This window comes from Marmota monax, unplaced genomic scaffold (assembly GCF_021218885.2).
Source record: "Marmota monax isolate L192 unplaced genomic scaffold, Marmota_monax_Labrador192_F-V1.1 WCK01_AAM20220418_F8-fsc00009, whole genome shotgun sequence".
In the NCBI taxonomy this organism is placed as follows: Eukaryota; Metazoa; Chordata; class Mammalia; order Rodentia; family Sciuridae; genus Marmota; species Marmota monax.
In genome coordinates, this window is record NW_026694710.1 from 9866524 (window position 1) to 9876318 (window position 9795).

Below are 9795 nucleotides of genomic sequence, written 5' to 3' on the forward strand. Positions count from 1 at the left end.
AGGTCTGTTTCCTCAAAGACAGTCAATCAAGGCCCCACAGCTCTCCTCTGCAGAAGTCACAGTCATGTTAGCTTAGACATCTTTCAAAGCAGATGGTACCAGGCACTTGCCTTAGTCACAACAAAATATCAAGCATCTGCAGAAGTTTGGCTTTAAGTTCTGTAACTTCTTGGTGACCTCTCCAAAGAAAACAGAGCAAATGTACCCCTAATTAGTCAACTTCCTCTGTTGAGTTGTTAACTGCAAGTCAATTAAGTGTTGGGGAATACTTACCAAAAATGATGACGTTGGTTTTGGACATATCAATCTTATTTCTTTTTGACAATAATTATATAATTGGGCCAGTTGTCTGTTAAGAAAATGCTAAGTTCACAATCATAAAATTAACCTCGTCAATAATCTCCTCTGAGGAGAGCCTACAATAATATGCAAGGCACCATGACTCTTCAGAAGCATGCAATCTCATAAGGGGCTACGAGGGCACAAGGACAGGACACTAAAAATAAAAGGAAAGAAGGAAAGGAATGGAAGGAGGGAAGTGCAGAAAGAAGAAAAAAGAATCAATTCTCACTTTCATTACTGCAGCACCTGGGAAGGTACCTGCAGAGAATTCAATGTTTGTCTCAACAAATGTGCTATTTACCTTTAAAATGTTCACTTATAATGCAAACAAACAGGTGAACACTTCACAAATGTCTAATCAAACAGTACTTCTTGGTGTATAATTTAGTTTACAAAAAGATTTATGAAAAAAATAATACACCATTGCAAAGTAAAAATAAATCATTTTAATAGACACATTTTCACTTTTGTTAATTCACCACTGATTTCTTCTACACATGCGCACTGGTCTAGTTTGATTCACTTTGCATTTTTTTTTTCTAACATGGAGTAATCTTTTAACAAGAGATGGTTGAGATGAATGGGGTATTTTTTAAATGCACAAAGTACCTTGTCCTCAAAGAGCTTTATCAACTTGACCATTTTCAAAGAGCCACAGGAGGCAGTTCAAAATCTCTCATTTGGAGGGGCAAAGAAGCGTGGACCTCCTTAAGCCCACGAGTTCTATGCATTTGTAGCACAGCTCGGCTAGTGATGAAGACTCAGTGACGAGCAAATCTCCTGCGAATGGCCTTGCAAGAGTGCAACAAAGTCAGCCGAGTCATGAAAACCTTCCTAATGGTGTAGTGTGTTCCAGGATTTTTCTGATTCTTGAGGGAATGTCAGTCCTTGTGCACAGTCTTTATTACAGGCCTCTTACTGACAGCTTTCACTTTCTCCTCCAGCCATCTCTCTAGTGAGGTGGTTTACTCTATCAATGCTGAGTCAAAAGCATGCAGATGTCTCCTTCCACAATCAAAGCTGGTGGTGGCCTTCTCATTTCCTGCCGAAGGGATCAGACCACACCTTCAACCCTATAGGAAGAAACATGAATATCTCAAGATATATTATAAATGTCCCAGCACCCCCTCAAATCCAAACCAACAAAACGACATCCATGGCACTGAGTAGTGCGACTCCCATGGGGTCTGAGAGCAAGAGCCAGTTGCTGGAACCCAGGAGTGAAATGACTGGGAAGCCACCCAGCCACATGGCAGCCACAAGGGGCATCTAAACAGCTCAGAAATCGCCCCATAACAGGAAGATACAGATCTGGCCTAGTTAAAATAAAGAAAGAAAGAATGTTGCCACAGATTATGAGAGTTTTGGTTAATAAGCTGGAAACCTCTCATTCTCAGCCAACTTGGATCATCTTAAAGGACTGACCTACTCAGCCATGAAGGGAGCTTTTTTGGGCTTTTGCATAAAGCCCAATCCCACATCAATTAAAATAGCTCACAAGTAAATGCGATTTTCCTGTGAGGGCAGGGTTTAAATAGGTACATGGTAAATACTTCTGCAAAACAGCTACCCATGCTTCCTGTTTAACTGTATACTTGTTACATTCTTACGCTTATTTATCAGATGCAACAGAGGGACCCGCAAACTTGCAATAAGTATTCTGCAGTGAAATCTGAAAATGAAGTCTTAGATAACAGCTATAAAAAAAATGGCAACTATTATGAAGTAAGTAGCAAAATCACAATCTAGTTTCTACACCTTCTCGCCCCTCCATGGCAAAGCCCACACAAACCACACAGCACAAAGGGACCAGGGGGACTCCGTTTGGATTGGTTTTTCTTTAGTTTACCTGGTGGCTGCACATCTTCTTGAACAATACCAGCCCGATTTATGGCCTGTTCCTTCTCTGAGAAACACAACAGAACAATTACTCTTCAGGAGGAGGAGAGAGAGAGAAATCTTTGTATTTACATCAGCCTATGACATGGGACAATTAGCAACAATATTTATGTGTTATTAAATTCAGAGATGTGGCAACTCAAGGCTTTTAGGTTGTGGAAGTAAGATCCTATAATGCAAAAAGATGGGGTATTTTCAATTAAAAAAAAAAAGCAAGCTCCCAACTTCAAAAGAAAAGCTCCCAACTAACATCTTTTTCCTGTGATCTCAGCATTTTGGAAAGGCAACAAAACAACAGAAAAAGAACAATTTTGAAAGAACTGGTGGGCGTGATATTACAAGCGGAAGGCTGCTGAAATGAAGGAACAAGTACAATTAACAAGAAAATGATGTCGTTTGTATGTCTAAAACGCACTCCACTGAAGGACTAGACGCAGAGCTAAATATGCTATGTTTTTGATAGGAAATAGAGCAGAAAATTAATCTTTGGGTGGGTGGCTTTGGTTTGGATAATTGAAGCTTCCCTAATTGATTGCAGGTGCTGTGCCAATTAGCAAGCGCGTTGTAGCTAGGCGGCGAAGCCGATCTCTTTGGAGATGTCCAACAGGCCAGGGCCAAGAGAAATTGGGCATTTTATGACTGTGGGCTTCAAGAGCTCTGACACATCTTTCTAAGTGGTTGAGAATAAACCCGAGGACTGTGACAACAAAAGACTTATTATTTTAAGTATCTTGACAAACAAATGGGAGCTTTTTAGAAGAAAGACTTGGGGAGCCAAAGAATGTTTACTACTAAATTATAGTAATCAAATGTTGTAATCAGACCTCTGTTTTAATCAGACAGACAAGCATTTCTTTAGTCCACATTTAGCTCTTATTTAATATTAGGCTATTTTCTTTATTTTGGCCTCTGGATTCTCATAAAGTTACACAAGCATAAAGGTACAAGAAGCAGGGTTTTCCCCAGTCTTAAGATTCACTGAACTTGCTTCTAAGTGATGTGACAGAAAGCCAATCCTAAATGACCAGATAGTTTTATCAGCGCTAAGTATTGCTTTGGCAAATAAAACACTGGGCAATGGAGCTGATGGGGATCTTGGTATCCAGTTCTAAGAAGGACAGGGAGAAGACACCAATTAGAGACAATGGCCTGGTTGCCTTCCCACCTCTCTGAAAGCAGCAGGTGGCTAACCAAGACTCTCTGAACCTAGATATGCCAAGAGACTTTTTCCGACACAAGTGGGTGATAAGGGGCCTCTAAGGTGTTAGACTTTCTGAGATAACACAAAAGGTGTTCTCATTGCCTAGACAGTAACCCTTGTAGGACTGAGCCCGACCACACTGTCCATATGTAAGTCTCAAAGTATGGATGTCCCAAACATGCTCGAGAAAATGCCAACTCATAAAAGATCACACACACTGTCATCAGTCTTGCCAGGAACAAAACCCGATAATTTTCCAGATCTAAAAGGCCTATTCTCTGATATAATGAAAGAGGGCAGAGATGCCTTTTGAAAGATAATTGTCAGAAGGTATTTGAGATGTACAAATTTAAGAAAAGCAGTCACCCTGGTACACCGGAACATTCTTTAGCAGGTATTGCGACGCCAAACACGCTGGCAGACTGCCAAGCATGAGAGGAAGCCAACTTCGGGTGGCAGGGACAGAATGCCTAATTGTGTTCTAACCTCTTATGATGCAATGGAGAATCAAGTGAAGAGAAAGGAATCCCTGTCTCCACACTTTCTTGCTAACTGCTAATGAGGCTGGAAAGAGGCTGAGGATTTGTTTTAAATAGACCATAATCTCTTTCTAATCCTTGTCCTAATGCAGACACCTCTGCAGTCTGGCCTGGACAGGCATTTCAACCAGTCCCTACCAAGCAATACCCAGGTATTAGCATCCTATCTACATCCGCTGGTTCTTTAATCCATTAATGTTTTATAAATACTCTGAGGCCAAAGCAGTCTTATGTAAATTCATGATTCCACACAAAGACACCTTATTTGTGAATGCAGAATATGCTAAAAGGAAGACAGAAACTCAAACTCGTTCTCTCAGGATTTAGCCAGTAGAACTTGATGAGGTGGACAGATTTCTATTATCACTGGAGAAATCGCAAATTTATAAAAACCACAGGAAAAGGGCAATGGTGAAAGCCAGGGATTGAATGGCATGGACAAATAAGCTAATTACTGACTTTAGTCATGAGCATGTTTCTATCCTGAGTGAAATGATTAAAAGCCAACTATGGGACTCTGGGTTGGAAAAATTCCCCACTCTGGTGTCTCAGCAAGCCCGACTCTGCCCCCTGGTGCTAAGGCACTGGTTTGATTTGTAGTTTTAATTGAGAATCCTTATCTCTAGTCAAAGGGCCAAGCCCTATTATTAAAGTTGTTTACACATGCAGGTGGCTGATTTCATACAGTAGTAAGAGAATCCACCTAATAATTTTAAGTCTTTGAAAATGAAAACATATCCTTATATTAAATGTCCATATTAGAAAATAAATCTAGTGTGTGGCTTGTTACTATATTTAACGTTGACAGTCCTACAAACAAATGCAATATATTTAAGGGCCAGTTCCCTCAGCAACCTGGGAGCTACTAGCTAGGGGTGCTCTAAGGAAAGAGTAGTGGGAAGACAGAAATAGGTACAAAATAGGACCTTGGCAATCTCTCTCCCCCCCATCTTTTCCTGCCAATTATGAGTTGAAATAAAGCAACTCATAACGTGACATCACTGGAAAAAATGCTAAATTTGTATATGGATATGCATTAGATGCTAACATTGTTATCAATATTGAATTTCCTGATTGGAAGACTACTGTGATTAGGTAAGAGAAGGTCCCTGTTCTTAGAAAGGCTAAAGTGTTTAGGAACAAAAGCTCACACTGTCTTCAATTTTGTCTCACAGAGTTAAGCAAAACAGTAGCAGTAATTGTAATACATACGTAACTATAACTGTGTGTGTAAATACCTGTATGCATGTGTGTATTACCTACAGGGGAGAAAGCAAATGCGGCAAATGTTAACCACTGGTGAGCCTCGGTGAAGGACAGAGCAACCTACTGTACTATTCTTGGAATTTTTCTGTTAGTTTGGGTTTTTCTTATTAGAAAAAAAAAAAGCAAGAGTAAAACACACATGTAAGAAAGCCCAACAACAGTGAGACTGTTCCATGTTGATTAATTCAAAGTAATCCTTTAAAAACACAAATTTTTAGAAAAGATACTTTGTGTTCCCATTCTGCTGTGGTGTCTGGCACACACCCTGCTGCGGGGGAGTCCAGAACTGGAAGCAAGCATGACCTGAAGCTAAGGGGAACCAAGTGGCCCTAACAGCAGGCGTGAACCACAGGCCAGGGACACACCACACCACAACAGCAGCAAATGAGAACAGAGGCTAACAGGATCAAATGGCAGTACTAGCAAGTGTGAACCAGAGGCCAAGAGCCCAGATGGCCACAAGAGCACCTGTGAGCCAGAGGCTGAGAAGAATCCACCCGCCACGATAGCTGTGTGAACTAGCTGGGTGAAGGGAGCCAAAGGGCCACCTGAATCACAGGCTCCTTCTACACTGTGAACTATTGGGGGGGGGGGGGGGCTTCGCAACACCAGCGAGAATCCAAGGCTGGAGTCTGTGAGTGTCGGCTGGTTATAAGGTAAGAGGAATGAAGAGCACTTTCTAAGCCCTAGCATGTGATGGGAAATGCCCTTGCAAGGCAAGAAGATTTCCACACCAATGGATTTCCTGCACCTTGTTCTGAAACGGGGCAGCAGGGTGCAACCCGAGAATGGGACTGACTCTGGAACATGTTTCATTGTCTTAAAGACACTGTGGCAAAGCATTAGCAGACAAGGGTGGGGGAGTTGGGGTCTGGTGTCCACTCAGCAATTAACATGCTGGGTGACCTTGAATGAGTCACCCAAATGAAGGAATGGATGAGTTAAAGCTTCTTCTGGCAAAAAAAAAAAAAACAACCCTGATTTTATGCTTATGCACATCTAATTAAAATTAAAAATGAACACGGTCATGAAAATGATTTTTCATTCTCAGTTTACTACCAGCTGGTCTCAATGCCTAAAATGCATGTTCTTTCTAAAAGGCCATGTTCAGGATCACCGCCTGGTTCTAGAATTCAAACAAATTAGGCTTCTAGTTCCAGCCATCTGCACCGTTCCCTAAAAGTGCTCTTTAGACAAACCACGCTATGCAACAGGATGAAAGCTGAAAGCAACGTCCAGGGCTCCTGCCAGAGAACAGCAAACCTGGAACCACACTTCTGGTTTGGGATCACTGACCCCCAAGGCCAACTGCCACCTCCCCAGGGCTCACCGCAGTACTTGAGTATCAGCTACAGAACTGACCATGCTCTTCATGCAACACTGGGCAAAGTCTTGCTGAGTTAATGAAAGAGCTGCGGATGCACTGAACGTCAACATGAAGTCCTGTAAGGCACGCTGTGACAGTGGCCGCCGATTGGCAAACACGGAAAAGCTCCTTGGCTCTACTTTACCCAAGTACTCTTTTGCCCCTTTTCTGCTTATTCCAGCAGTGACCTTGGAACATTCCTGTCCCCATACTCCCCAAACCCCAACTGGCCCCACCAAAGGATCCAAAGTGACCTGATGTTCCAGCTCATGGCTGGGGCTTGTTCTCTGCAAGCTCTGGATTCAAATCCTGTTTTTCACTAGTAATCCAGTTTTCAGGTACTGGGCTCCTGCCCTAACCTTCCAAGAACTGTGGCCTTCTCCTCAGTATGCCCCAACCCTGAGGAACAGAGGGAGCTGGTAGAAGAGGTGGCCAAGACAGTTCTGTGCATGAGATTAGGAGTTCATACCAACTCTCCTCGAGGACTGTCTCTGTCCAGTACCTTCCCTGACCCAGTCTCTCCTGGCTCCCCATCCCTCCCAGCAACAGTGGAGGTAAAACCATTCTCCCTAGATCAAGGTACCTTTCACAATTGGGGCTAGGTAATCCTTTGCCACAGGGGACTGTCCTGTGCACTGCAGAAGGGTATTCTGGCTTCTATCCAGTACATACCTGTACTACACTCCCCCACTCCTCCCCTAGTTGTGAGGACCAAGATGTCTCTAGATAGGGTCAAATGTCCTCAGGGACAAAAACATTCCCAGTTGGAAACCACTGCTCTAGTCTTCACAACTGAAACTTTTTGGGGTTTTTTTTTGGAACTGGGGACTGAACCCAGGGGCATTGAGGCACATCCCCAGCCTTTTTTCATATATTATTTAGAGACAGGGTTTCACTGAGTTGCTTAGGGCAACTTTAGTTGCTAAGATGCTGAGGCTGGCTTTGAACTAGCGATCCTCCTACCTCAGCCTCCCAAGCTGCTGGGATTACAGGTGTGCACCACGATGCTGGATGCTGGCTCTGAAACTTTCTAATGGGACCAAAGCAGATGCTTTGTCCCAAGTTCAATTCTACAGGATGTAAATAAACGGAAGCAGATTATGCAGACCCATATTTACTCCCAGTCAGGGGCATGCAGACAGGCTGGAAAGCAGAACGTACAGAGGCCATTTCAGACCTGGCCGATGAAAGCAGCTACAAGGAAACTGGAGTGTGTACTAAATGCTCTGCTTCCAGAAATCAAATGCTGTAGCATCTGTAATGGGCCGAACATTTACATGGAGCTTTTGCCTTCAAATCACCAAGCTTTCAGCCTCCACTAATATTCTCCAGGGGCAGGGCTGGCCCTCTTCCATCTTCAAGATGATTCAGGTTTCCTGGAGAACAAAATGAGCCTCTAATGCTTAATATTTTCTCTCTGACAGATGGTTTCAGATGTATCAAAGTGCTAATCCTTGCTGAGGTATAGGTCTCAAGGAAGGAGAGTTTGGCTTTTAGAATGATAGGACTTGAATGATTAAGGAGGAAAATTACTCCCAGGATATTCACCATTGTCATGTGAGCAACCAGCTTAAAATGAAGGAAACCAGTGCAATCTGAAAAACGATTTGAGGAAGAAAAAGAGAAAAAAAAAAACGCTAAAAAACCAGGTTAGCAGCTTAGGTTTGAAATATTTCCACTCAAAAACATCTTTGGGAATGGAAATGAAGGGCAATACCAACACCTTTCAGCTCAGGATGAGGGGAGTTCCATCTGTCTCCCTGCTATATCACCATTCCCAGCCTGGGTGTATGGAAGAGGTTGCAACAGAAGCCTAGGTTAGAATATCTGCCTTGCCACTTACTGTGTGACCTTGGGCAAGTTATACCACCTCTCTGGGCTTCAGTTTCCCCATCTGTAAAATGGGTGATAACTTCTACTTCAAGGGAGGTTGTACAAATTAAATGATCCAACCTACACCTAATCTGACATAGCATATTAAACCTTGTGTTAACTATGAATGTGAATTAACATTAGGTTGACCTACTATGTGCAGACTGATTTCATATATCTCATCATCTCTGAAGCTCCCAAAAGCTGACTACTGATGGTGCAGAGACACCTCAGAAGAGAAGGCTGAGGGTCTGAGAGGTTGAACCACTTGGTCGCAGTCACAAAGCTGTATGCTGCTGGGTTCGAACCTGCTCTGCCCGACTCAGCCCAGCTCTTTCCAAGACACCACGTGGAACTGACTGGTCGGGTGGGGGTGAAGGGGGTAGTGACTGGGGCCAGAGGTCACTCACGGTACTCCTCCAGCCTCATTAGGGGCCGGAAGTAGATGGGGTAGAAAGCGGCGCCGACCAGGGAGACGAAACCGCCGAAAATGAGCGCGGTGCGCAGGTTCCGGGACATGTTGCCCGGCGGGGGCTGCCCAGACCCGCGAGGGCACCCTCACCCTCGGAAGCCTCGCTCTGCCCGCCCAGGCCGCGACCCGGCTCGGAAGAGGCGGAGCGGCTTTCGCTTCCGGGCCTTGGGGCGGGGCGCGGGGTGGAGCCGGGGCGGGGCCTAGGGTGGGCGGGGACTGGGCGGGGCCTCGGGCCCGCAGCCGCCCTCCCCTCTTTGCCCGACTGCCCCTGGCGCGGGCCGAGCGCGAGGGCTGGGTTGCTGCCAGGGCTCTTGTTGAGCTTCATCCCCCGCGGAATCTCACCGGCCCTCTTCCCTGCCGGGGGCCGGGCTCCGCTTTCCACCGCTCCACTCACCACCTCCAAACCTCACTCCCTCCACTACCAACCACGCCCTCTTGTCCTTCCGCACTTGTCTGTCTTTTAGTGAACGTCTGCCACGAGCTGGACCATCTCTACAGCTCGCTGGTTTAATCCTCAAGTCAGCAGGCTCAGTTTACCGGTGAGGGGACCATGGCTGCATGCACAGCTTCAGACAAGTCCCTGGGCTTCCCTGAGGGTCCCCTGCTCTCCCAGTTCCCTGTACTGAGATATCAGGATTCCTGAGGACGATAGGAGATAAATGGGGGTCTGAAAAGGGCAGAGAGCCAGCAGCCAGTCCTAGGGATGAGACCATGGGGCTCTGGCTCATTGCCTTAGGTGGAGGCCACTGAGGACAGACTTCTGCTTCCTCTTCTGTGATTGCTATCCTCTGCACCTGTGCCCCTTACAGATGGGCTGTATCTGAACACCGCCTGCCCA

The 9795-nt window shown here is 45.0% G+C and overlaps 1 protein-coding gene across 1 annotated transcript; it reads right to left on the reverse strand.

The window, feature by feature from the left end:
* Window positions 1-765: 765 nt before the first annotated feature.
* Smim20 (small integral membrane protein 20) lies at window positions 766-9107 on the reverse strand. The gene is made up of 3 exons (XM_046423843.2): window positions 8896-9107; window positions 2192-2248; window positions 766-1415 (listed from the first exon to the last, which is right to left on the reverse strand). The coding sequence occupies exons 1-3, from the start codon at window positions 9002-9004 to the stop codon at window positions 1378-1380; spliced, it is 204 nt and encodes a 67-aa protein (XP_046279799.1). The 5' UTR covers window positions 9005-9107; the 3' UTR covers window positions 766-1377.
* Between the last annotated feature and the right edge of the window lie 688 nt (window positions 9108-9795).

What these genes read in the sequence shown, in the direction of transcription:
- Smim20 (XM_046423843.2), bottom strand. Translation starts at nt 9,004, where the DNA reads ATGTCCCGGAACCTGCGCACCGCGCTCATTTTCGGCGGTTTCGTCTCC. An exon ending in AATGAGGCTGGAGGAGTACC is followed by an intron (nt 2,249 to 8,895) that starts GTGAGTGACCTC and finishes TGTGTTTCTCAG; the next exon opens with AGAAGGAACAGGCCATAAAT. An exon ending in AGAAGATGTGCAGCCACCAG is followed by an intron (nt 1,416 to 2,191) that starts GTAAACTAAAGA and finishes TTCTTCCTATAG; the next exon opens with GGTTGAAGGTGTGGTCTGAT.